We start from the raw sequence: 27,803 nt of genomic DNA, 5'->3' as shown, positions 1-27,803 counted from the left end.
CTCCTAGTCAAAGGCAATAACTGAGACCTAAGCTGTTTTATTTATAGTCCATTTATTGAGACGGACACCCCTGACACAGACACTATGGGAACTGTTCAATCTAGATTTGTAGTGAGTCGTGTAAGTGGGACATATGCACACCCATTCATATTTATCATGACCCATCAGTGGGTGTTCTATGCTAATGGTTAAAAGGGCCAATCTTTTAATTTTTTCATCAGATTAATTTAAAATACAGGCACGTTTTACTCTACAAGGTGCCCATGCTGGTAAACAAACCCTTGCCAGCATCAGAATACATTAACAATGTGGATTCTAGTGTTGTCTATTGTTGGTTTGTGTATTATAACAACTGCTAGTTGTTATGCGATTGGAGGAATGCAAACCCGTATTTATTTTATATTTTTTTACATTCACAGATTGTGTTTTTAATTAGAGTGTTAAGACAAACTCATGACTTTTGCCTCAAATCCACACTACTGGCAGTGCTACTACTTATGGTTCTGGAAAATCCAGGGAAAACCCCGGAGTTGTAAAAAGAGGGGGGAAAAAAAGAGAAGAAAAAAAAAGAACTCCAACCCACTGTGGTGAGGCCAGCATTTCTTAACAGCTTCACTGTGGCAACAATACAGTACAGTCACTAAGCAATATGAGCAGAGGAGATGAGGAGACACTATGTCAAACAAACCACTCTCCTGATAACCTGAACATCCCCCGGACTCAAATTACATAATCATATAGACAAGACAAACAGTGCAGTGCAAAACATGTGCTGACATCTCCCTATAATACGAATATTTACCTAACCAAGCTCACACACAGGCCTACCAATACACAGAGTAAACAACAAATGTGTACACTACCAGCTGCTGTCATGGCAAAACCAACTCCAAGTAAGTAGCAAGTAATGGTGGTACTGTACTATTATAAACCAAAAGGTAGTCTCTGTACTCTTTATAACCGTTTAATAACCGTTAAACCCAACAGCCCTCTATTATTTGGCAAAATACACTTCTCTGCAGAGCAAAAAGACTAGATTGAAACTGTTGCACACTGCGGGCGGGCACAGCAGATATGGCCAGATGTTAACACTTTACAAGATTTCTGGCCAAGATAGCTTTGTGGCTCCAGCAGGTGACGTTAACAATCTTGACAAACCAATTTTCCATCTATCACATCTGAATTGAGATATTATGAAGCATGTTAGAGTACATTGTGTAACCTACATGAAGTATCCAGCCTTGGCAACTGTTGCATGGACAGGGGCACACGTATGAGCACACCCAGAAACACACAGGAATGTCTGAATGTTATTTTTTCCTGGATCTAAATGTGGGTTTTCACATACCACATTCTTCCTTGGCCTTCTGTGTCCTCAGTGACCTCCCTAGAACTCAATGCCAACGCTCCTCAAACACAAAACACACGCACACATACACACATAACCACGTCAAATGCAGAGCAAAGAGTTTGTTATGCAACAACTACAGCTCCATTCTCCTCCTAGTATCTCAGAGAAGGGGACCTAGAAACTAGCTCGCTTTCACAAAAATAGTGAAGTTGCACCCAGGGCTAATGCTGGCATTTTGCTTCGTTGAAGCCCTTTATTTTACATTTGGTGTAAAAGGAGTTTTCTTCAGGACAGGAAGCCCACACCACATAAATTAAAGTTGAAATAACTGAGAAAAGTTGTACTTCTTAAAGGGCAATGAATCAGGACTGTGGGTGTGTGCATTAGCTGCAGACATGACCAGTATCTCAACAGCATTTGTCAGAGATTGCACAATGTTTGCAGGGTGTGCAATAGTTTACCCGACCAACGTACTTGCTGAAACTTGCTAGCGCAGGTGATTAAAATTGCCAGACTGTTGTCCAGTGGTTATTGAAAAGGAAATTATTTGCCTTGGAAACAAGGGAGGATGTCCTTAAACGCCACTAACATCCACATGCCAACAAGTCCGTGATGACTATTAAAAAATGTACATTACATATCAAACAAGATGTTTTGATGTTGAACATATCCTCTACTTTTTGCGGTTGGCCCTATTGTATTGTGTGGCACAATGTGAGCTTACAGCTTAATAACTTAATGAAATTCTTTTGCACAACAGTGTGTCTCGGAAATTCACAATCCTGGCTGCGTTTCATGACAACACTCTCCCGCTCACCCCAGCGTACGAGACATGCCAAATATATGACGCCGTTCTTCATATAAACATTTCAGTTCCTCTGCACGTTATGCAAGAGCAGCAGAGTTTAGGGTGTGACTGAACTCAACACAGATCAGACATACATGCACAAGTCCAACAATGCATACGGGCAGGAAGGAGTGGGGGAGCCAGGCGAACAGAAAGAGAGAGGAGGGAATAAACACATAAAACCTGGGGCAAGACTTTGCTAAGCCTTGTGGGAAATACACAGAAACACACACATAAACAACCATTACCCATGGGACCAAGTCAGCTAACTGGGATGGCATATCATGATGACAAATGGCATGATATTCAATTCATGACATATCTGATCTTCCTAAATATATTCTACCCTGTGAATCTAATCTCTAAACATTCTCTACTATTTGAACCTGCTGAGTTTCTTCTGGAAATGTGCAGCTCTCTCTTTCTTTTGACTTCTGACTTTTGGGTTTTCCTCATATAAAACCTGAATAGAACTCAAAATGCAATACATCTCACTCTCACCTGTGGGATATTTCTTCTGCATAAATGGCGTGATTTGACTAATGGCTTATCCTAAATGGCTAATATACATATACCCATGATCACAATTATTTTAGTCAATATTGATATCCGGATTTTTTCACAATTACTCAATGACTTAACATGGATTTATTGAAACTTGAGCTGACAACAACTCGTTAATTTAAATAAAGCTGAAATTCACCTGTGATGTTCTATCGGGAGATACAGTTACCTAAACCAACAGTGAGTAAGCAAGGTACAACAGAGTACATTTAATATGTAATTTCTTACACTATGAGTAAAGGAAAGGTCCCCTAGCCACTAGGCTAATTTATGCTGAGCAAAATGCCGTAGGCTTAAGCTAATGTTGACTAGCAAGTTATAATCATCATCTTCATCATCTTGGCCCGAGCTGAACTAAACATGCCACAGCCTGGCTGAGTGAGAGTTTGGGCTTTTAGGGAGGGGTAAGGGAGTAACGCTGTAAAGAAATGCGGTGCCCTGGATTTATAACATGAGACAAAGTGAGAGCATCTTTGCAAAACAGAATGCAGCACAATATTTATTTATCTCGATTATTTTGTTTACATAATTGATGGAGGTCAAAATCATAATTGAAAATAAAATTGTATTAACTGCGCTGCCCTAATACCAATGCAGTCAAGAAACGGTGAGTGCAATGCTATTTCATCATCTGGCTTAAATGCACACACACAAAAAAAAAAACTAAATCTGTACCAAAGTTCATCACTGCTTATCCCCGGGTATGGGACAGATAACTCAAAAATGCAATTTCTCATTACATGTACGGCATCAGGGTTGTGGAAAATAACACTGAATCTGCAGTCATTTCTACACTTACAAAAGCCAGTCTAATGAATCTTCACAATGACAGCAATTTATTTTTGTGGGAACAGCTTTGATGAGTAACAGAAGAACACAAACACAACAAGTGTTGAATAGGTATGTCAGTCATCTCAAGCCTCACCCACTGCAGTGCTTTAAGAACAGGAAATACCCTGAAACATAGTTTTGAACTTTGTGAATGATGGATTATACAGAGATTCAACTGAATGCGGAAGTCCTCACCTGTAGTATCTGGACTGCAGATAGGTGGAGCATACAGCCTTGGAGACATGGCTGGCTGAGCCAAAGTCAATGACCTTGACTCTGTAGGGTTGCCTGGAGGGGTCCACCAGCATGATGTTCTCTGGCTTCAGGTCAGCATGGATCAAACCCAGAGACTTCAGCTTCTTTAAGGCCATTGCAACCTACAAAGATTTATACAAAATTGGGCGTGGACATGTCAAGCCTCAACAAAACATGATCTCCTTTGTGTCTGCATCAGAAAAAGAAAAAGTATCTGCATGTATGGGTTATATCCATGTACATCACTTTACCTGCTGCAGAATAGGCCTGATGATTTTAAGTGGCAGTGGACTGAACTTGTTCTGTTTAAGGAAGTCATACAGGTTTTGCTCCAGCATCTCAAACACCAAGCAGGTGTGGCTGCGATGCTGGAAACACTCCAGAGCACGCACCACATTGTGCTCATCTGCATTCTCGCTGCTCAACCGGGCCAGGATCTCCACCTGGGGGGTTCAGGAACACAGAAGAAAAAAAAAACCAAAAAAACAACTTCAGTTCAGACAGTCAGGTGTAAAGAAAATCCAGAATAAAGCTTTAGCAGATAGACAATTCTTTAGCATCTAAAAAGATCAAACTCTGCCTTTGTTGTAATTAAAAATTATACTAGAAGAAGTGTTGCTGTTGTTAGCTGCTGGTCTAATGCCTCAACAAAAACTAAAACACTGATTACACATTTACTCTACTCTCACGACAAAAACAAAGCCTTACCTCAATCTGTCCCTGACGTGCATAGGATGGGTGGTTCTTCAGTATTTTGACAGCCACCACTTCATTTGTTCCTCTCTTCCAGCACTTCACCACCTGACCAAAGGTGCCCCGACCCAGAAACTCCAAGACCTCGTAGCTGTTCTTCAAGGAGCACAGAACCTCGTGCTGAACTAACTGATAGTCACCATCTCCCGATCCAGTCCTGGTCACTGTAGCTCCTGCCACTGCCTCAGTACTGCCGTTAGGCCTCATTTTGGTCCCATCCATCCCGGTCACTGCCTCAACCCTGTTATGACTAGGCAATGTCCCTCCACCCCCTACTCTGACAGTCTCTGCATTGTTCACAGTGCTGGTTTGCAACATGGCCACAGGGGGAGGAAGTGAAGGTAGAGCAGACTCCTCCTCCACTATCTGCATGGTTCCGACGCAGTTGTTCTCCAGCGGATGTTCTCCACCTTTACCTGCCTTCCGTTCACATCTCTGGATGGCACCTGTGTCTCGAAGGTCAAAGTATGCTCCCCTCGCGTGTACTCTTCCGTTTGTGCCCTCTTCTTTGTCTTCTCTAAAATATGGCCCCCTTAGTAGCCCACAGTCCAATACTCCTTCTGATGGAGTTCCACAACTGTCTCTATGAAGCCTCACTTCCTGTGGACTCCGGAAAAGAGTCTCCTGGACCCCACCTGGAACTTCTCCTTGTCTCTCCCTGCCCTCCTCTCTCTGTAATCCTGCAGTCTGCAACACCCACTCCTCCCTCTCTCCAAGCTGTAGTCCACTGTGCAGTCTTCCTAAATCAGCACCGGTTGACGATGGGATAACGTTGTTGGGATAGGCGATACCGTAGTTGACTCCTATCACATAGGTCTTGGGCGGGGCTCTGTGCTGAAAGGCTTTGCTGGTGTTATTACTGCGGTGAGCTTCGTCTTTGTGTCTGCTGGTACCACTGTGGCTGGTTCTTAAGGCACTTGTTTGAGCTGAGTGCAGGTGTGATGGGTAGACCAAGACTTGTGAGGCCATACCTGAAGGACAGAGAAAACACAAGCCACATGTTTCATTTAGTCAGGGTACAAAGCTGACACAAACAGGTTTTCAGGCTTAAGGGTCAGAATTTGTCTACATGCTTAATTAATGTCCTGAGGGCTTTCGCTAACTTGCAAATATACTAAACAAAGGTTCAGTCACTGCACAAAAACTCCATTCACGCCAAAATTGTGTACACGGACAAGTGAACTGGTTAATAGCAAACTAGCAGCTTCTTATCACAATCATCCTGTGAAAGGGTGCTGTCTAAATAAAGCAGTAATAAAAGCTGCCAAAAACACATCTAAGCCATCATGTCACCCTTACTGGAAAGGGGAACTGTCCTAATGTAAAGGGAGATGGGGGAAGCCCGTTGCATCCCTGGCCTGCCCCTGCACGCTACACAGGTGGGTCAGTTTCACACAGAGTAGAACCGCAAAGCAAGCAGTACCCCAGTGGGATATGATAACTCATTAAGTGTGATGAGTGTTCTGTAAGTCAGTGACATTTTGCAAATACACCTATGCACTGAAATGACTTGTTACTGATTACATGGATTGATAACCCTTACTGTCTGTGACGCTACTCAAACATAGTTTCAACCATGCACATTAATATTGTTACTTAGTGTGATGACCACCAAGCAACATCCTCACTTTTGATCTGTTTCAATACCAAAAACTGAATTATTTAAATAAGTACATTTTTACAAAGAGAGTCAACTGTGAGCTGTACGGGCTGCTGTCTGTTATTTTTCATGCAGCCCTACCAGTGACCAGAACTTTGTTGTTTCAACTACTAACACATTCAATACTATACTAATCTATCTAATCAGTTTCACACATGCCAGTCATGCCTGTTTGTGGCTGTATAACAAAGTTTTTTTCCTTTAACTGATCATACTAAATAGAGTGTGTAACAGATAGGTTGTCACAAGTGAGAGACTGTTTCCCACTTTCAATCACCATATTTCAATGTTCCTCTTTGAGTTTTTTGTTTTGTTGTTTTGTTTTGTTTTTTTAAAAAGGGACATTCCTCTCCTTGCAGCAAGCCATGATGCCATGAGAACAGGCCTAAAACAGAGTAGAGGCCAATCCGGTCAGCCACACTTCCTGAATACATCCAAACAGAGACATAGATTGTGCCCCACTGGGTGAATCCAGTTTGAAGGCTACATCACGCGTTACAAAAACACACTTGTGAAGCTAGTTGTCTTAAGCACAGAGTTTTGTTTGACACCAAGGGCCTGCTGAGAGCCAGCGGCCTTCCAAACTACTGAAGCTGTCACACACAGGCTCAGACAGGCAGAGAGGTGCGCCTCAACGGCAACGTGACAATACAACACACTTCACTTCTCATAACTTGTGGGGCTGGTGAGTTTTACTGCTGACGGAGATTAACAACCACTGTCATTTACAAGCTTTCTTTTCAACCAAGGAAAACGGTTTTTCAGAAAGCTAGCAATGCTCTGCCATTGCTAAGTAGATCACTTTCTTCATTTAACACATATACAGCTGCAAATATGGCAAATAACAACTTGAAGATGCAACTGACAAAAGTTACAGGCAATATAGGAGAAGAACCATCACCATATGGCTGGCGTGGTGCAAATACTTCGTCTTGTGTATGCTTGCCAATGTGCCATACCGATCCGTCTTTTAAGGGACATTTGCACAGACACAGCTGTTACCTCCTGCTAGATCCCCTCACTGCCAAAATAGGTAGCCTGATATCCCACAGGGCAACAAGACCCGAGCCTGAAATGGAGAGCCATGACACAGTAGTGTGTGCGCATGTGTGTGTTTTGCCGTTGTAAACGAATGCCAGCTGTACACGCAATTTGTTACTGATTAATCTAGGAGACAGTTAACATATGGGAGGGGTGGTGTGTGCGCGCCTGTGTGTGTGTCTGGGGGAAGGGCGACACCAGCCTAAACACCTGTTGAAACTTATGTTTTAAGTGACAGGCAGCTAAATAATGTGTGTGTTGAACAAGGTAGGGTAGGTGATAACCTACTTTACCCAACTGGCCAACTTATACTTACTGCAAGACAAGAGTAGCATTATATTATTATATAAATTCTATTTCCATATCGACGATTAACATCTCCCAAAATACACTGCTAAAGTTACTGAAAGTTAAAGCATGGGTGAAGGCTCGTAATAGTTTCCTGAATAACAAACGTTATCTATTCGTCGTTAGCTCAAACTAATTAGCTTCCGCTGCTAACACTTGTCTGCTAAAGGGAACAAACAGAAGTTGGCTAGCTTAACAGTTAGCACATGAGCTAGCTTTGAGTACTTTCAACGTTGAAACGATCAAATACAAACCGTAATACAGAAAACGTATCTGACAACAAGTTCAGCAAAATAAGGTGACATAACATTACCTTAAATAATATCACCCAGAGCGTGAAGGAACAGGCTAGCAACGAGGACCAGCACCACAGTCAAATCCTGCATCGATGCTGCTGCTGCTGCCATCTTGTTCAACGACGAGAGACCGAGCGACTTTTCACACATTTGAAGCTTCAAATAATGTAAATAACTAGCTATTACGAAAACCAGCCATGACCCATGGTTTCGACAGCCGTATCCTGTTTCACCAAGTGTTGCTCTTGCCTGCGCTCAGGACAAGGAAATCCGTGTTTCTAAACTTTTGCATGTCAATACGCCGCGTCCCCGACAGACATAGCTGCTGGCTGCTAGCTGTTGCTTCTGGTTCGGTAGCTTGTTGCTTCTCCGCATGTGTGGAATGTTGGGGAGGGAGTTAGAAGTGGGGGGCAGAGGGAGAGGAGGGTCTCTGTCCAACTGTGAAAAGTAAAACATATTTCGCTCCATTAGAAACATTTAGATATGCTATTCAAAACATTTTCTTATGATGTGTTTATTTAATCATCTGTTGATCTTTGTTTAATATTTCTTATTTATTTACTGAGCTCCTTCAAAATCTGCCTACCTAGGCCTATAGAGGATTGTTAAACTATATCTCATCTATATGTTCACTACATGTCAGCTGGCTTTTGGAAATTTCATTATTGCAAATTCATAAGGGAACATCAACGGAAGAGGTTGTGTATTATTGCCCACTGTTGTGGCTGGATCTTAGCTGCTAGTAACTTTTTGTTAGAGCTGTTAAATTGAATTGTCTTGATTGCATTTATTCTTGTTATGTTAAATTCAAATGTAAACTTTTTGATTTTGTTGCAAAGTGTTTTGGCAACATTGTTTAACTTAACCATCCCTGCCAATAAAGCACATTGAACTGAACTGAACAGAAACCCTTTATTTTAGTTTTCCTTGTGTTTGCAGAGTGCAGTACTAAATCAGCACTGGGAAGCTGGTTGTTTCTCACTGTCTGGTCCTGTAATAAAGCTGCCATCTCTAGCCGGTTGTGTTGATAATAGGAACTTGGGAGGCAACAGCGTGCATACAATGTACAGAGAATGTAAGATGGAGAGTGTATAGGAGCCCATCAACATTTTTGACCCAGAACCTCAAACAGGTCAATCCAACCATTTGTATATTTTTATTATATATTTATTTTATTTCTTGCAATGATTTTTCATTGTTATGTAATGCAAAAGCAGCTTGATGTCATTTGTTTAAGTTTGTTGCAGATGTACCACATTTACCCCAAGTGTACAGGCCACTAGAGCACTTTCTCTTTCTTCTTTTTCTGACTTATAATACATTGAAAAATGTACAACTGGCTGTGACAGTAATTACAGTCATGACAATACAGCAAATTTGAGTTTACACTCTTCACTTGCTTTTACTCCTGTTAGTCCTTTTATTACCCTTGAACCAGGCACACGCCTCAGGACTGCAGTTGGCACCTGCATCTTGCCATGTACGGTTGCCACAGTCAGCTGGTCACAAAGGTCACAGACATCCTGCCTCAGGCATTATTATAACAAAAGACAAAAATATTTGACATCTCAAACACAAGCACATCATTGTTATTCAGGATAGACATGCCAGCGGTACAAGAGACCATGTTAAAATGTAATACTTTACACTACAAACCACAATAGTTTTGTCTCATTGGCTTACCTGTCTCGTCATGTTGTGGCACTTATTTTATTGTTCTTATTTTGATATGGTTCTTGTTGCAGACATGTTCGAACACATACGGGAATACTTTAGTCAATGGTCTGCCATCGAAATGTTATTGCCAATAAAATTCTGCAATTTAAAAAGTTGCTGTAACAACTCTCTGTTTGGTTGTTAGGGGCTGCTATGTAGTTATTGCATATTCTGCTGCTATTAAATTAAATTAATGATACAACTGTATATCAGGAGGTCTAGCTCCACCTAGTGTCTCTGATGCAAACTACACGGAAGCAGTTTGGTGAAGATAATAATGGGTCCTCTCAGTTGTTTCCACATGATATTCAGATGGTCTTTGGAGTTAGACTAGTCAGAGAACCTGCCAGTGAAACAGGAGTACACTGTCAGACTGATGGTAAATAGTAAGCTAGTAAATCACATGCTGGATGAAGTGGCTGTCACCGTTTAAACCAAGAAAATCAATAATAAAAAAAGTGTTTGAGGATTGAGCAGGCCAACAAAAAGATTAAACAAACAAGATGCTGAGGGATTAAAGACATGACTCTGGTGTGTGGGACAAACGATGCTTTATTGGCATGTTGGATGAACATTCAAAGACAAATACCGGTGTAACTAATTTGACCATCAATGAACACGTGTTATTCATTTGGGGAATAGGCGACATCATTCTGCCCGCAGGCGTGTAGAAATGTTACAAGGGATTAGTTGAGTGTGTAAAATATGTATGCCAAGCAAAGTGTTTGTCAAAAGAAAATATTCTAAACGTCTTATAAACCATCCGAAATGTGTTATGTTATAAATAAGTGAAAATAATAAGTAAACAAATAAGATAAGTAAAAATAAGTAACAATTAAAAGAGCAGCAGTTCAAGTTGGCCACAAGCCATCTGGCTTCCCTTCAGTTCATTTTCCTTTTATCTAACAAACTGTAAAATATCTGTATTTTGTGCACATACAGTGGATACAAAAAGTCTGCGCACACTTTATTTTTATATTGCTGTGCAGCAGAGTTAAAAATCTGTAGGAAGTAATTCACAGACTCTTGTTTTAAGAGGACCCCACTTGTTGCCTGTTCATTTTTAGAAAAGTTATGATTTTGGTCACATTTGGAGCTATGGCTCATTAAATAAATGGATCAACATTTTGGGAAATAATATTTTTACTATTACTGTAACCAAGCAAATCTGAGAAGCCTGAATAAGAATTATTTGATTTTAAGGCTAATGAATAGAACATTTGTAAAGGTGTAAAGAGTCTTTGTATCCACCATATTTCCTTACAACAGCAGTATAAAAGACACCATGCAGTCTCCTCTTTTACTTGTGTGTGCGCTACACCATTGACTAACCACTGTGAATAATCAATAAAAACTGTTTGGGGAAAAAGAAATAAAAGTTTGCTAATTGTCAAGTATTAAAAGCTGTTACTAAATACTTTGCCAGTGTTTGTTTTTATCAAATGTGAGTGTAGGGAATCAGTCCCAGCCAAAAATTATATGACTGATGCACATTTGGTCTGCCTTCCTCTGGAGTAAAAAGGTATTTTCTTAATGTTCTTATTCTAGAAAATGACTCCCATTTCTGCCAGTATTTAGGAGAGCACCAGGGGTGTTTTACCTGTTATGAGTTTACAGAAGATGCTGGTCAGGCAGGGACATGCATGCACATTCTGTTGGAGGAGATGTGTTTAGGGAATGCTTGATCAGCAGGTAACATAGTTACCCAAGCTATGTGTTACTACATTTCTTGTAATCTTGTGTGGCCTAACACAAGGAGGGAAATGTCGCAACTTCTTTGGAGATGTAACAAAATAGAGTGGTGAGGAAATTGATTTAATCTATGCATTAGTCTATCTGTGGCACTGCTGAGAAAAATCAAATGCTTTATTACTGCAGAAGTAGTTGGTTGTATTTTCTGCAGAGCATGTGTTCTCCTTTGCATCCCCAGCAAGATGACTCATGAAAATGATTGAGTGTCTGTCAAAATGGTATCTTTTAAAGAAATAGTTCAGCTTTTTTGGGACATAGGCTTATTTGCTTTCTTGCAGAGTACGATGAAAAGATCAGGTACAGTAACTTCCTGCAGTCTTGTCGACACAGTGAGGTTACTAGGCCAACAGAAGCCACTGCTCCCCAAGCAACAGTCTGGCAAATGACCCACTTAAAGGTGGAGTAAGCATTTCTAATCCAGTACACGTTGTTTTGTTGAATTCAGCTAATATTTCCTCACGGTCTGCTAGCTGTCCATTCTGTGTGTGTGCTGAAACAAAATCCGTGTTTGTACACAGCCCTGGCTCTGTAAATGGGAAACAAACAAAGTGGCCCACACCCGGCCAACACAACACTATTCCAGCCGTTATAGCCACGATGTTGTCAGGGAGCGTTAAATGACTTGCCCACAGACATTCAGTTTACATTCTAGTTCGCCAAGACATGCTGTTGTTGTGATGTTAGCTTTAGCAGCAGGATGGCTCAGAGAACGTCGGGTCCTCTCTGCATGTTTCCTTAGCTTTAGCGACAGTTTGCTAACCCACAACATAGCTAACATTAGTTACATTACTTGATGTGTTGTTGTTCGCTCTGTATCGAGGAATCTGTCATGGTGATGGATTTCTCCAGAATTGTTTACTCCACTTTTAAAACCACAACTTACGATTGAAGCAAACAGATATATAGAAGATATAATATGTTTATTAGTGAGCTTTAGAGGTAATGATAGTTAGATTTTCTAACCTTTGGACTGAGCGAGGCTAGCTGTTTTCCCGTTTCCAGTCTTTGTGCTAAGCTAAGCTAATCGGCTGCTAGCTGTAGCCTTACATTTTACCATACAAACATGAGTGGTATTGATCTTCTCAACAAAGAAAGCAAATAAACATATTTCCCAAAGTGTCAAACTGTTCCTTTAATAAGCTTATTGTCAACAAGTGTTCTCAAGACGTCTCTTCTTCCATGGAATGTATCCGAATGTCTCCCGCCTGAATGCCATCTTGTGGCAACTCCTGACAGGTTGAGACACCTCTGGAACACTCCTATATATCGGCAGAGATAGGTGCCATCTCCTAGCTTAAGAACATTGATAAAATACTACTAGACCTAAACACAGGACCAAATGTGTGTCACTCTGAGAATCGTTGGCCAGTTAGGACTGATATGTTACTGTGAGACACTTGATAAATAAAAGGACTTTGTCTTGCTGACTTAATTTTAAATGAGATATTTTAGAATTTTATTGTTTTGTTAATTGTATACTGCACGAGAACAGTTTTTGTAGAAAGAAATGTGTTTATACTCTGCAAAATATGGTAATCACTAAGTATTATTTTAGTGTGGGTTCTAAAACACAGGTATTGTATTGGCTAGGACACTGAACTCTTTCGATTGATACCCAGCCCTACCAGTAATACTGAACACAACTTAATGCAAGGTCTTTCATGAGGCCTGGATTTGATCAATAAGCAACACTGTGAGTTAATGCAGCTGTGACGGTAGCCAGTGTTTTTTGTCGGTTTAAGGTGCACGGCCTGCGGAGTTGGCCCCCCCCCCCCCAATACGGATCAGCTTCCTTGACACTTTTATCTAAATCTTAACCGTTACTAGTGAGGGGAAATGGCAAAATGACAGACCAGTCTCCACATTGCTCTTACTCTGAGAGACTCTCCCCTTCGGTCAGTATTTTGCGGAGAATCTTTTGGTAAAACGGGGAGAAGACCAGCTTGTTGAAGTTGACAAGGCGACTAAAGCGAACAGCAAGCTCCTTCAGCTCCCTGCTGACTGGAACCAGGCCTCCTGGGAGAGGAGGGGTCTGATGTTGACTGGACTCCAGGGAAGCCAGGAGGTAGCTCTGAACCCGAGAGTCTGAGAGGAGAGGAGAGGAGAGCAGAGGAGGGGACACCTCAGATAAATAAATGCGTACATAAAGCACCACAGTCAACCACAAGCTGTGCTGTGAAAATCCTGATAAGTGTCACTGTTTTTACCCATCAGCTTGCGCACTGTGTTGTCTGGCCGGATGGTAGCGGAGATTTGTCCTTTCAGAATGTTCTTTCGGTCGGGTGAAAATGGAGAGTAGCCATGTTGGCTTACACACTGACTCAGCTCAACACACATTTTCTCCCCGATGGTCGCTAAGGCCTCCTGTGCACTAAAAGACCTTTGGACAGACAAAAAGGAAGGAGTTAAGTATTACAACACAACTTGGCTACAAAAACCTGGTGCTAAAAGATGTTGAACACACATTAAAGCTGCATTGATTGACTTCTTTTTGTGTTTTTAGTCACTTGGTGGCAGCAACACAGACAACATATTAGCAAGAAGAATATCAGCTCTTACTGAACTGTGTTCTGCTGACGTTCATGTTTGTGTGACAATTAAAAGTGCTGGTACTCACGGCGTGTGCATGTCTGCAAGCATGACACTGACAGTGTTTTTAAGAGTCTCCATCAGCCCCGGCAGGCCTGAGATAGCGTCCCCCGTGGTAGTGTAGACGACGAGGAGCACAGAGGAGAGAAGAACTAACTGCTCAGCCTCCAGCTGCATCTCCTGGAACCGAACCTGATCCATCAACACCGTCTATAGAGGAGAAGAAGAGGAATACAGTTTATAGTGGCACACACAAACGTGAGGATCAAAGGGGTCATAATACCTTAAAAAAAAAAAAATATATATATATATATATATATAGAACTAACAAAGAGACGATGACAAATGATGCTTTACCTCTGGGAAGGGGTCTGAGGCGTGGTCCCACCTCAGCAGGCGTAAATAGGCATGATTATGGACATTAAGGGGGAGGAGTGAGGCAGGGTCAGACGAGGCAGCGCTAGAGCCATCCATCTCTCTCAGACATCTTACTGTGTCCTCAAGCCACTTCTCGGTGTAGTCTAAGCCATCTGAAGAAGAACAGATCTTTTTATTCTTTCAGCTTCACTGGATAGCCTACAGCAGTCCTTCGCCTCATAGTCAAAGCGGCTGAACTTCTCTGTATGCGGCATGTGGTCTGCAGTGATTTTTTAGCTACAAATGTCCGCACGTAGTGTAGGTTTAGATCCACCTGCAGTGTTTTAGCTTTAATGATATAATATGACAAATTTAATTGAAGGGAGATTCCTTACTGGGTTGTTTCTCCAGAAACTCCTGGAACTTGCTCCTCTCATACTCAACCGATTGCTGCATCAGATGAGGCCTGATGCTGCTGACGGCAAAGTTAGCCATGTCCACCTTCATCAGGTCCAGCGCAGAGAATATTGCCCTAAGAGGTAGGACGACAGAGACAGAAACATATGTATTGAAATTCTATCCTCTCAAAATACACTTAAGAGGTTTGACATTGCGAGTCCAACTGAGCTGGACTTGTTATTCACTTTCATTAAGTATGCATTGAGTTTGGGGACCTGCGGGCTCATCTCTAATCATCCTAACTGATAATGTCACTCCAGAATGCGCTGACTTCTGCGCTGTAATGGATTAGAATGAAATTGCACAATCTAAAAATAAACTAAGGCCCGGAAGCTGCAGAACTAGTAATAGTCTCTCTCTTATCTCTTGGCTTACTTGAGCAGAGGCACAATATCATGGATCTCTTTTAGCTTATTGATGTCCTTATCTCTGCAGGGGGCGCACAGAGAGCCCATCATCCCAACGATGAACTGAGACAGTCGACCGATGTCAAGCGCTCCATTCTCAGCCTGCTGCTGGATCAGCGGCAGGTCCAGAACCTCCTCGATACTGGAGCGCAGACGACCATGGCCCGGCATCAAGAAAGACAGCAGGGACTGGATAAGCAGGTAAATAGAGAATGATTAAAGGCAGGTAGTAAAGGAAAGACAGAATGATTGAGGGGGATGGATGTTTTAGTATATGTCCACATATGGTAAAGCCGTGCAGCCATGTCCCGTTCTACTTCGTGAATGAAGTGAAAACCTCACCTCTTTGATCTCAGCCAGCAGTTTGATGGCATGTCCATACGACGGCGGATCCTCCATCAACTGAGCTTCCAAGCAATCCCAGAATGCTTTGTGCATAATCTCCTTCACTTTGCGCTCCACACTGTACAGGGGCACAGGAGGCACTGTTACTTCTCCAGCAAGAAAGAACTCCCTCAAAGACAAGGACTCAAAAAACGGTTATTGTATCCTTTCAAACTCTCACCTCCCTTCAGGAAGCTCTGCAGGTTTGACTTGAAAAGCTTGGTTGACCATTATTTCATGGGCCAAAGCCATGTTGGTGACTCCTTTAGCAGTCTCCATCAGCTCCGCCACCGAGACCAGCTTGGGAGGGCTGGCTGTGAGGGAAGAAAATCCATCTTAAAAACAAAGTGACACATCAATGTACTTTCCTCCCAGAGCTAGCAGAACTTTCTTATTGTTAAAACAGAGAACTATTCCACTGCCAACCAACTGGATTTGAACTCATTTGCAAACAGAGTGCTTTATCGCTTTGTTACAAATGGATTTAGTGCGACTGTACTGAAAGCAGGCACACGCCAACTACAAGATGTGCTAATCCCCTAAAGGCATCCTGCAGTCATTGTATCCACAAAGCACTCTGCTCAGCACACCTGCCTTAAAGCAGAGTTTCTCTTCCTGCGCATCAAGGATAATCCAATTTATAACTATGAGCATGAACAGAAAGTCACAAATTCCCTCGCTCACATGTCGTCATCTGTCAAGTGTAGCGCTACCCAAATGCAAAGTTTGGAAAATATGCTTAAAAAGTCAAAGTGGGAACAATAACATTGTGTAGCATTTTCCAAATCTGAACTGACAATGCTAATCTTTTGGGTATAATTAAAGTGTCCAATGAAGTGTCATTGTCTATGGCACTGCTCCTTACAACTTTGAGTTTTATTTGTCTGGTTTCTGGCTTTGAGGGAGAGTTTTATATTGATATTCTGTATTCTATGGGTCAGCAAACTTCTTGATGTTTGGGCATACTAGACCTCATGGACAGGGATTTACTTTACAGAGGGTATGCCGTGTACTGTGTGAGCCTTGTCTGCCAAGCATCCTGTCTGAAGTCCATTAAATATGGTGTGTCCAGGTATAAGACTCCCAAAACCATGGCCACTGCTATTCTACTATTGAAACTAACATTACTTTACTGTAAACTGTAGAATTTACTGATAGTGAATATGTCAGGGAAACAACTGTACACCACAGAGGTGAGACCACAAAATCTGCATTTTTTGCTGGACATCTTCTGTACAGAAACTCAGCAGCCTCACCCACACTGTAAACTGCTTTGCTGATTTCCAAGGAAGGTTAAAATCAAAGGAAACTGGACTTGGTTGAAGTTACTCGAAAACGTTTCGCCTCTCCTCCAAGAGGTTTCTTTAGTTCTAGCTGCCTAGCAGGGACTCCCAGCAATTTAACCTCTGTGGGGTCGTTGTCAAGGTGATTCATAACGCTTGGTTTGTTAGTGCTCCTGGCTGTTGTGACGACAATTGTTATGGTCGTTGGAAACACCTAAGACCAAGTCTGAATGAGTCATTAGCATTCTCACATCAGGCCAAATGTGAGCGTTTCTTCGGTTTCCTGGAAAAGGATTAAAGGACAGCGTTGTAAGTGGGGGATAAGTGGTGTCGCAATACTCTTCCCCTGTGAAGAGATGGTTTCTCTACTCAGGTGTAAATGGCTTATTTGACTCCTCTTTCAAACCATCTGTCCTCCCTGTCCAAAATATGTACATTATCCCTTCTGTGTTGGGGCATGCGCTTGTGTGGAGGTTGTTTCCCCAATATACAGGTCAGCGCTCACTGCACTGGACAACATACAATCGACAGGACAGCTGTAATGACTGTCGTCACAACTGCCAGAAGCACTAACAAACAAAAGTGGTATAGACCATCTTGACAACGACTCCACAGAGGTTAAATAGCGGGGATTCCCGGACAGTCAGTCAGAAATGAAGAATCCTCTTAAATGAGAGGTGAAATGTCTTCCGAGTATCTTCAACTTCAGTTGCCCTTGATTTGAACTTTCTTGGCTAATGTGACCTGGATGACTACAAATGTTCACAGACTGCTTTGTTGATGGTCTTTAGTTGTACGTATTGCTACAGCACCACACCTGTCCTCAGGTTGGAGTGGGACATGTTGAAGTGACGACGAGATGAGAACTAGAGGAGCTGTGTTGTTGAAGAGTTAAGAGAGGTGAGCACAGACCCTGATAGAACATGCTCATGAGGCTGGTATTTCCCCTCACTAGAACATTCATTTTTCTTCCCTACCGTACAAAAAGGAGGGTTGTTTGTGTTGCTGTCTAAAGGCCCATTTAAACTCCTGCGTAAGGTCATGCATTTATACTTGTGCGTAGGTGTGTCATTCTGCAATTACACCCCCAAACGCCAGTCGGCAATAGCGCTACAGCATCCACTGTGTTGACCGCTAGTAAATGTTACTTCAACGCGCGGGGTACTTCTGGTCGGCTCGGAGGCATTGCGAGGCTACCCAGCCTACCAATCACAGAGCTTATGGTCCGTGTTGATTCGACGTGTAGTCTACATGTTTTTGCTAATAAAAAACTGCTTTGGAGAGACTAAAGAACTGAGCTGGGTGGTTACAGTATGTGAAAGGGAACAGATTGAATCCCAGCAGAAGCCAAGAACTTGAAAGCTTTACCCCACATGTTCAGGTCTAAAACAGGCCATTAGCAACAGTAGCTTGGGCGTCCTGGACCACAGTGTCCAACATATGTTCTATTCTGTTACCCAGGATGCAGGTCACCTTGACAATATCTCAATCAGCAGATAGCAGGTGGTCTGCCTTTCTCACTCCTGACATCCAACCACTTTGTGTTGTTTTGTAGTTTATGTGCGTCCAAAAACTGAGCTCAGTGAAGGAAAGAAGTGCCAGGGATCACACGGACTATTAGGAACCTATTTAGCACTTTAGTATTTCCATGTAGGTCAGGTTAATTTGAGAGCTTAATATTTTTGCATGTATAAATGGTGGTTGAGTTTGTGCTTTTGACTGGATAAAAAGCTGAATTTAGACTGGCAGTCCAAGGTTGTGGACTCCCAGCCCAATTGAAAACCCAAATGCATGTCTTAAGCTGAGCAGACTTTCTGCTTCAAGTGTTCCTTCCCCTACACAAATGAACCCCTGTCATTAATCGGGTCTGTTGCTCCGTGTAGCTGAAATCAACCGGTTTCTCACCTTGAGGAGCCTCCTCAGAAGCATCATGCATCCCCTCCTTCTTCGACTCCTTGTATCCTCCACCCTCACCCTGGTCTGCCTCCTTTGGCATGCTAAGGTCTGCAAGACAACAGATGACGTTTAAAGTTGCAAATGCGCAGTTATGTGAAACGCTGCAAAAGTGCTGAAAGTCAGGACAATGCCCAGCGACTGCACTATATGCGACACATTCTAGCTATACATGCAGGACTGTTACATCAGTGAAGGGTGTTTGTGGTGGGATTTTCATGTCACAGTTAAAAACAGAAGGAGAGCTGCAGGTTTGTTGTGATGTACAGATGATGACATCACCTAGACGGGAGGGGGGGACGAGCCAGCGCGATGCTAAGATGACTTGAGGCGGTGTGCACGACAGAGGTAAACAAAACCTCTCGGCACTGTGTCTGCCATTGAGTGTAATCTGCGGAAACGTTACTAACCTTGCAGTCGTCAGCCCCGAGGAAAGAGACGGGTTAGCTGTGAAGCTCAACTTGTCTGGCTAACGTTAGCGTTAGTCAGCGTGAACACAACAACAACAACAACAACAAAGCCTTGTGACACAGCTAATCCTTCATAGCCTCTGTCATGGCGGAGTTATCACTGTCACTGTTATTCACAACTTCACCACTGCCAGACACCGTCTTCAACAGAAGGAAGGCTTTGTTTCATCCCAGAAAACTCGGGCTTTTTAATGCCGCAGCCCTGCACTGACGGGGTCGCCGCTAACCAAGCGACTCTTCCTGTTTTGGGTGGAGCTAACATGACGTAAGAGCCGAGCCCTCTCGTGCACACAACAAACACAAAGGATATCATCACATTATCTTCAATATCAGCAAGCACTGAGGTTAGAACCCTCCTTTGACTATTGACATTATGAATGCTAAATGCAACAATGAACTACGTAATACACTCTGTAGAAGAAGGAACATTATCCGAAAGGTAAAGTCTGGGATTGTATCCACTGAAGAAGGCACATGGTTACTGCCATACAAATTGTGTATTAATGGATGTGCACTTCTTTAATCTTATTGCTAGTTAACAATAAGAGTATGAATGCTAAATGCAACATCAACTTCATTAATCTTATTGCAAGTTAACATTCTTATTGTTAGCTATAAATAAGATTAAAGAAGGGCACATCAAAAACATTGAATTTCTTGGATTTGTTTTTCAATGATGAACCAGAATCGTTACAGCATTTACTTTTCCACTGTATACATTCACTTACTTTTTGGACTCGTATGAAAGGCTAACGCATTAAACTAAAAGCAATGTTAAAATTGAATGTATAAATTTCATTGCATATTTCGAACATGTCCAGGGTGTACTCCCGATGTAAACCGGGTTTGGCTCCAGCCCCCAGCGGACCCTGTACGCGGATAAGCGGTTGACGATGGATGAATGGATGGATTTCGAACATGATAAATGTAATGTCAAAGCAATTGTAAACATACTGAATTTACAAGGCAAATTCTATAAATGAAAAGTCCCAAAGACTCTCCCCAACTTCTATGCGAATTTAAAGTACAATAAAACCCTTAAACTCATTGACACCAATGTAAATGTAACAGTATCATCAACTGCACAATTAAGCCTTTAATGAAAAACACTAATCTTTTTTGTTTGCTTGTTCCATTTTCTTTGTTTTGTTATGCTGTTCCTCTACAGCTTTATGTGAAGAATATTAGGCTATTTCCTTTCTTCATCTGCTCTAGAAGTACATAGAAGTATTGAGCCTACAACACCTACAGCAGCCAGTATGAGCACATTGGATCAAAGTCTCACACCACCCCACTATCTGCAGTCAGTACTCAATAGTGTGTACACTCAAACAAATTTCTTTCCGCAGTATTCCTTGGGGTCAATATTAATCATCTCAACATTATGAACAAGTTATAATTTTAATTCAATAGACCTCACATTTGGCAAGAAAAGTCTAGATCAAGCTGCTCAAAAGTTACCAGTATATAGAGATTTGTTATACAATTCATTTTCAACTTAATAAATGAAGTTTTCCTGTGATGGACTGGCGACATGTCCAGTGTCAGATGGGACTAACTCCTACCACCCACGATCCTGCACAGAGAAGCGAGTATAGAGAATGAATGGATTTATATTTAAGAGAAACACAGTGAAGAATATATTAACTGTTTATTTTGTTCAATAACACAAATACAGTGTAATCATACCTCCACAAAGATTTACTGACAGTCATAAACATTTCTTTGAAGTCAGTCAGCTTGTGTCTAACTGACCAAGTATTTACCCAAAATGTAAAAGGCAAAAACGGCTGTAGAAGATTTCAGAGACACATAGCCTATGCTATATGCTAAATCTATAGCACTCGAACAGCAGATTCCCCAAAGTACTGGATAAATATCTCTGGGTGGGCTTGGTAAAACTGTCCAAGTAGGCGCTTTCTCTCCTTGGCAGACATCTTGGTGTCCAGCTGGATGCTGTTTAGCAGAGCCCACAGTTCCTGGTTGGTGGACTTCTTTGTAGTATCAGCGTGAGTCCTGCTGGAGACCTGCTGACAGAATGTATAGCCTAAAGGACAGAAGAGAAAAAACATAATGTTAACAGGGAGTGTTTGTTCATTATTATAGAAATCAGGTAACTGTCACTAACAAATCGCAACAACTGGGACTTCAAACAGCAATAAATTATTAGTTTTAGCCACAACACTCATAATATTAACATATCACCATATAAGATTGTTAAGGGAAATGTGTTAGTAAGCACAAGCTCACTTCTAGCAGTTGGATTTTCTGGCCAAATATATGGTCAGTATTATACTGTATTTCATTAGCTCTGTGCCTGTACTCTACAAAATGACAAGATTAAAGTAATCTAAAATTTAATTTGATTTCAGCGCTCTGTCTCTTTCCACCAACTCCTGAGGGAAATATCTGGCTCTCTGCCTGCTAAATACTCGACTCTGTAAAGCAAAGTAGCTAGTTGTTAACTTTGTCTACATTTTGGTGTTGGGAAGGTAGTGTGTAACCCCCCCAATATAAGAAAAGTGTAAAATGTCTGACACCATTTTATAATCTAGTCTGCATTAACTAATATTGTGTGTGATTTCTAAATGCGAGATCCCTAATTGTTTAGTGGAGACAAAACCATAAGCACAGATTTGGTATTTTAATGGATCCCACATCTATGATGTTTTGATCTTTTATCAAAGTTTATGTTGGACACTGCTGTCATTTACCCGTCACGTCGGGTTGCTTCCCCTGTACAAGGCTGGCCAGCTTGTCACTCACGCCTTTGTGCAGAGCCCCTGGTATCTGGAGCAAAGAGAATAAAGAATTAGGGGCAAATGATTTAATGGCAGAAAATGGTTTGTCAATTCAATTACACTTGAAAAACTGTCTTTTTAATGCAAGATTAATACCACTTATTCTTTTCACTGAAGCCCTTACCCAAGTGTCTGGGACAGGACTTTCTGAAACTCAACAACAACTCAATTTGAGCAATTTGTTTACCCAACAATGAGTTACAGCACCACTGAATGTCAGAGCTCAAACAAACACTTTAAAGTCGGCCTCAAACCACTACAGAAAATCCTGAGTCAACCTTCTGATAAATTGTTGGGACCAGAAATTGAATTAGAAGCAACACATGTGACTTCTGCCAACTTCGTACTCCAAAGGATTTCTTTTAAAACCAGACTTGGTTTTGTTGAAACAGCGGTGTTTTTGTAAGTTTGAATGAAGGGTGTCTTACGATGACTCAAAGCTGGGGTAGGCAATTTATTTCAGAAGGATTTCTGTTATATTTGTTGAAATTCTCTTTACATCCAGAGAGCAATTAGTGTTGTAGTCAAGACCGCCTAAACCGAGACCAAGTCAAGAGCAAGACCAGAGTTTATCGAGACTGAAAGGGGGGGGGGGGGGGGGGGGGGGGGGAGTCCTGAGCCATCATATTGGACTTCTTCCACAAGTGATATTACAACACAGGATGGGCCGGGGCCATAAATTCATAACAGGAAGCTTTGTTACACATTGATTGTGGCCGTGGAGTTTGGAAAAACATGCAGGATTTTCTCATGAAAACTGCTGTTCAGTTGCATTATGGGACAGTGTTGTTAGAGCTTGACGAAGGAGAAGTATAATGTATTGGGCCTGCATTCCCCCTACCTTAAAAATGTCCTTTATGTTGCTGAGCATGAAGACCACCATCAGGTCCTCTTTCTCCTTTGAAAGAGCCTTGCTGAGGAGGATTGCCCTCGAGAAAGACCTCTTCACTGCCAGTCTGTTCTCCATCTACAGGTTCAACAGCACATCTTCAATATCAAATTACAGAAAAACAGCAGATGGTAAATTTTTGGAACAAGCCCTCTTTTTCATCCCACCCCTCACCTGCCTACCTGAAGACAGGTGCCAGAGTGATGACTTAACATTCAAAAATCATTTTCTTGGATATTTAACAAAAACGCATTATCGATTACAAGACTCAGCCACCAGCTCTCACCTCCTTGTCCAGCTTTATCCCCTGCGGGTCACCTGCCAGAGCCATGAATGTAAGCAGCCTGCGCAGCTCGTCTCTGCAGGAGGGAGGCAGCAGCTTGAGACACAGCTGCAGAGCCTCAAGAGCTGTGCCCAACTTGGCATTGACTGGGAAGGCAAGAGAGGCACAAATGTAAGTGATACTGAGGTTGCTCAAATATAAGAGGAGTTTGTGCAACATGGCTAGAGAAACAGGCTTGGTTACAACCCCTGCTTTACTTAAACTAGGACAGTGTGAATCTAAATACATGGTGAAATTGACTTTTCATGTGAGAAACCACAGTTTCTGAGTCACAGTCCAAGCTCTTACCCAGCAGGTCAGTGATGGCTGTGTAGATGTCAGTCATGTGCTGGGGCAGCAGTGGAGGTCTGTCTGCGTGGCTGTAGTGTTTCACCAGGGTCCTGTACAGCAGCAGCTTACACTGGGCCAAACCACTCTGGGAGAGACAAAGCTGCTCACCAGACTGCCCTGAAGCCAGAAATACAGAAACTTATATAGGAATTGCTTTCAACACAAACCTGTCATACAGTATCAAACCATTACCAAAGCTTCTTTAGACGTGAGGATACCAAACTCAGTCAGGTAGTGGAACCAGCCTTTGTAGGATACCAGATACCTGGCCTTGCTCTGGAGGACTAAACGCCTTATTCTGATACTCATCCAAGCACTTGCCTCCATCTTGTGAACTACCACCAGCTGACACTTGCTCACAGCTGTCCTGATCTTGTGGGAAACAGTGAGGCAGCTCCCTGCTCAGCTCTACCACTGGCTGATCAGGGAGGAAGTCCAGACAGTCCAGAGCTGTACAGAGCCACTCATCTTCCCTGAGGGACAAGGAGGAATACATGAAAATAAACAAGCACATTTTATATATACACACACTATATGGTTATACATTTGCTGAATTTAGAATATGGATACCACTACCAAGTCTGTACTGTAAATATGAAGCTACCTCCAGCAGCTGAAACAAAGGCAACAACATTCACCTAGCAGCACCTCTAAAGCTCGATAACTAGCTTAATACATAATATTTTTGCACAAGGTAGATTTTGTTGCCTTTTAGACAGAGCTGTTTCCCCGTTTCCAGTCTTTGTGGTAAGCTATGCTAACTAGCTGCTGGCAGTAGCTTCATATTTGCAGTTTAGACATGCGAGTGGTTTGTTGTTAAACTATTCCTTGATATTATTTCTCTTTTTTAAATGCAATAACTGAGATTTCCTGCCTTAGTTCGCTAATAAGTGTTATATAATATTAATTCAACAGTCAAAACCACTGATTATTTTTTCCAACATACTGCGAGTTCCTCAAGGCCTTGAGGATCTGTCTATCCAGGTGGTTGCTGCTGTAGATCAGGTCTGGGTTACTGTGAGCCAGCAGGTTTAATGGAGGGGGAGAGGATGGGGTCTGGCTGCACTGAAGCACCCCTTCCAGCATGGGGAGCTCCACTAGGTTTAAAAGCCTGAGCAGAGTCTGCTCCTGCCACACCTCCTCTACCACTGGGGAGAGGAGCATGACAAAAAAAAAAGAAATACTTAAACAAAAATGATATTGTACTGTTGAATAGTTTTCTACTCAGGGGAAACAAATAACACATTGTTTTAAAGATAAAAAAGAAATCCTCCCTAGTATATAACAGCCCTTTATCGCCTCCTTTTTTACCCTTTGATTTAAAGGTTTAGAAGACTTAACATTTGGGTTTTTTATATCAGCATAAAATTAATAGAGCTCCATTTTAAAAAGGGAACTTACACTCCTGACTAAAACTAAATCTAAGATTAACTGAACTAGATCTGCCTCTTCAAATTCAGCCATTTCAAATATAGCCCCAGTAATTCTAAAATTTGAAAGGGTTTAGCCATTTGTTTCCATTTGTCAATTCAATTGGTCAGTTTTGGGACATTTACAAAGCAAGTGTGAACCCCCCCCCCCCCAAAAAAAATAAAACATGTACATAAACCGATGAATTGTGCTATGGTGCACTGGTGTCCTACTGAGAGTGTTTTCTTGCCTTTCACCCAGTGCATGCTAAGTGAGCCTCCAAACCCTGTGACCATGAAGAAGTGTGTTGCTGCTCCCCAAAAGCTTAAGCCTGCACTTTAACAAAGGAAGAGTGGCACAACAGGATGAAACACACACACACACACACACACACACACACACACACAATGACACTGGCGTCTTACATGACTGTGGTAAAACAGTGTCAGTCTGTACTCTGCTGGGACTCAGACTGTCCACCAGAGGCTCCAGTGACAGCCTGGCACTGGCAGGAGTGTCCGGTTGGTTGGCTTTTATGGATGTCTGAGTAAATCGGACAGGGGTGGACATCTGAACATGTAACCCAGTGGGACGTGTCTGCTCTTCCTGCCTGGATTGCAAAACAGAGAAACTGGTGACAGGTCGGAAAAGCATTTTGAGGATTCTAGTACAGGCTAAGCGATACGACAACAAAGACATGACTGCCTAGTAGAGATTTTGCTATCTCGTTTATACAGTGGCAGCTCTCTCATTAATATATCTGCACTGGACAATGTTCCAAATCAATTAACAGCAACCGCGCGATGGCAATCAACACATTCCTGTCTGGCAATGTTATCTTTAAAAGGCCAACTCCCCCAATTGTATACTTCATAGTCTGTTTAAAGGTCTTGGTCTTGGTTAAAGGTCTGATGCACTGAGAAAAACAAGTACCTTGAGGCTCCAGAGGGAGCTGCTTGAAATCTGATCAACTGTCTCACATGATGTCAGAAATTTGAAAATGAAACAGGTTAGAAAGAAGTGAGCTAACCCTCCCTACATTAGCCACTATTAGCATAAGACACACAAATCTCGAACTGAAATGTTGGTGGTCGAGTTGCACTGTGGGTAATGGAGGCAACAGGTTTTGACACAGAAAATTAAATGTATTTATTCAATAGTCCTACAGTACATCCAGTCTTTGTGAGTCATTTAATGTTCGGTTTATGCTAACACTATGAGATAGGTGTTCAACCCTACGGTCATCTGGAGGCTGTAGTTCGCTGTGTCGTTGGACTGCATTATAGATATAATGTTTTTAAATATAGATGTGTGACAGAAATATACACTAGGAGATAAACCTCTAACTGAGTGTATGTAATGTATGCTATGTAAAAGTGAATGATTTAAGCTTAATACCTGTCTGAATTAGCACTGCAGAAGAGGTTTTGGATCCCATTCACCAGCACACTTCTTTCCAACTCATCGACTGAAGGAGTACACACATCTACAAACCTACGTGTAAAAAGACTAATCATGTTAACACATTTACTTTGTAAGAAAATGAAGGAGGCTTGATGAGCATGGTTGTATCTAACCTGTAAAGAGCACTCTTGCTGTCCTGAAAGGCATCCTGCTTTTTGTCTTTTCCAAAGACTTTGGTTCCCACCGCCTCAAACACATTACAGTCCAACAGAGCCTGGCACACGCACACTACTTTGCCCCGTGACACAGTAGCACCTTACATTTTAGCCAAACAGAAAGAGGAAACGGCATTTTGTTGAATGTATTTGGGTCCATAAATAAAAAGAGAGAGAAAAGATGAGAAGACAGCCTGGGTCAAACAGATGAAAAATGCTTTAACGTATTTGGTGTAAACTTTGAGAGTAACAGAACGCCACCACATATAAAAATGCCCAGCACACACACCCTCAATGCCTCTGACACGATTAATGTGTTCTGCCAGCACGTCCGCAGCCTCTGAGCCGAGGAAACAGTCATTGTGAGACTTGAGGTGGACTCGTCTGCGCTTCACTGTCACAGAGGACCTGAGCTGGGAGATGAGGCCACTCCACATGGAGAAAGACTGGACTGGTTTACTGGCCACTCCATGTGCTGAGAGAGAAAGGCACAGAGAAAATCACAAGGACAACACACTGAGTCAGTATCAACATATATTTACAGATGACCTGTACAGGGCTGGAGGAGAGATTTATAGGAGGATGTATAAGCCACTGTGAGGAATGACAGCATGAAGAAGAGGACAGGCTAGTAGAGGAAGACAGAGGAAAAGTGAAGTCTTACTAACTAAAATAAGCAGCAGTGAATTGGGGCTTATTGTTAATCAGTAAACAACCTTAGTCAGTTTTAATGCGCTTAGTTTATAATAGCTGACCAGGATAAAAGACTGTTAGGTGAGCAGGCCTCCATGTACTGCAGGAATCTCACCGCCTCGTTGAAACGTGTGTTTAATTAACTTACCTTGAGGACGCACACACAACTTTTCTGCAAGGTTCAGGGCCGCGGCTCTTTCTTTTATCGAGGTCATGCCTACCAAATGAATCGAAAAGCAGCTGAGTAACGCTTATTTAATTGATCATAGGTGGGCGAGACAGTCAGGAGAAAGCAGCCGGTGAAACAAACAACGTCCGAGCAGAGGCGCCTTCAGCATATGTGCAACTCCAAGATTGAACCGCTAGATGGCACCAATCGCTAAGTCACAGTGAACTCTGCTG

At 42.1% G+C, this 27,803-nt stretch overlaps 3 protein-coding genes across 5 annotated transcripts in view; all 3 read right to left on the bottom strand.

The window, feature by feature from the left end:
• The window catches only part of LOC119894438 (homeodomain-interacting protein kinase 3-like), a 32,568-nt gene extending 23,764 nt beyond the window's left edge, over nt 1-8,804 (bottom strand). The window contains exons 1-4 of one of the 2 annotated variants that reach the window (XM_038707186.1): nt 7,964-8,804; nt 4,557-5,572; nt 4,100-4,291; nt 3,789-3,970 (exon numbers count right to left, since the gene is read on the bottom strand). In XM_038707186.1, the coding sequence (XP_038563114.1) occupies nt 3,789-3,970; nt 4,100-4,291; nt 4,557-5,570 (1,388 nt within the window). In that variant the 5' untranslated portion in view covers nt 5,571-5,572; nt 7,964-8,804. The remainder of the gene's footprint in view (nt 1-3,788; nt 3,971-4,099; nt 4,292-4,556; nt 5,573-7,963) is intronic. The other variant, XM_038707187.1, reaches the window with a different exon arrangement.
• A 1,392-nt stretch (nt 8,805-10,196) lies between these two features.
• On the bottom strand, nt 10,197-19,570 carry tcp11l1 (t-complex 11, testis-specific-like 1). 2 transcript variants are annotated; one of them, XM_038706232.1, is made up of 10 exons: nt 19,257-19,570; nt 18,799-18,897; nt 15,792-15,945; nt 15,569-15,689; nt 15,195-15,415; nt 14,756-14,892; nt 14,361-14,533; nt 14,032-14,213; nt 13,622-13,794; nt 10,197-13,499 (listed from the first exon to the last, which is right to left on the bottom strand). In XM_038706232.1, the coding sequence occupies exons 2-10, from the start codon at nt 18,887-18,889 to the stop codon at nt 13,285-13,287; spliced, it is 1,467 nt and encodes a 488-aa protein (XP_038562160.1). In that variant the 5' UTR covers nt 18,890-18,897; nt 19,257-19,570; the 3' UTR covers nt 10,197-13,284. The 2 variants fall into 2 exon arrangements, with proteins under 2 accessions (XP_038562160.1, XP_038562161.1); XM_038706233.1 differs by having other exon boundaries at nt 15,792-15,924.
• A 1,380-nt stretch (nt 19,571-20,950) lies between these two features.
• LOC119893840 (DEP domain-containing protein 7-like) lies at nt 20,951-27,738 on the bottom strand. Its single transcript, XM_038706201.1, has 12 exons — nt 27,550-27,738; nt 26,998-27,183; nt 26,667-26,808; nt 26,488-26,583; nt 25,515-25,699; nt 24,626-24,827; nt 24,001-24,152; nt 23,638-23,796; nt 23,293-23,435; nt 22,959-23,084; nt 22,031-22,106; nt 20,951-21,363 (listed from the first exon to the last, which is right to left on the bottom strand). Exons 1-12 carry the CDS (start codon nt 27,614-27,616, stop codon nt 21,152-21,154), a joined length of 1,746 nt encoding a protein of 581 aa, XP_038562129.1. The 5' UTR covers nt 27,617-27,738; the 3' UTR covers nt 20,951-21,151.
• Nucleotides 27,739-27,803: the final 65 nt, after the last annotated feature.

Source organism: Micropterus salmoides, unplaced genomic scaffold, assembly GCF_014851395.1.
Source record: "Micropterus salmoides isolate LMB-PRFRI ecotype aquatic unplaced genomic scaffold, ASM1485139v1 Ms_hic_scaffold_8, whole genome shotgun sequence".
NCBI lineage: Eukaryota > Metazoa > Chordata > Actinopteri > Centrarchiformes > Centrarchidae > Micropterus > Micropterus salmoides.
This window is presented reverse-complemented; position numbering and strand designations above follow the sequence as displayed.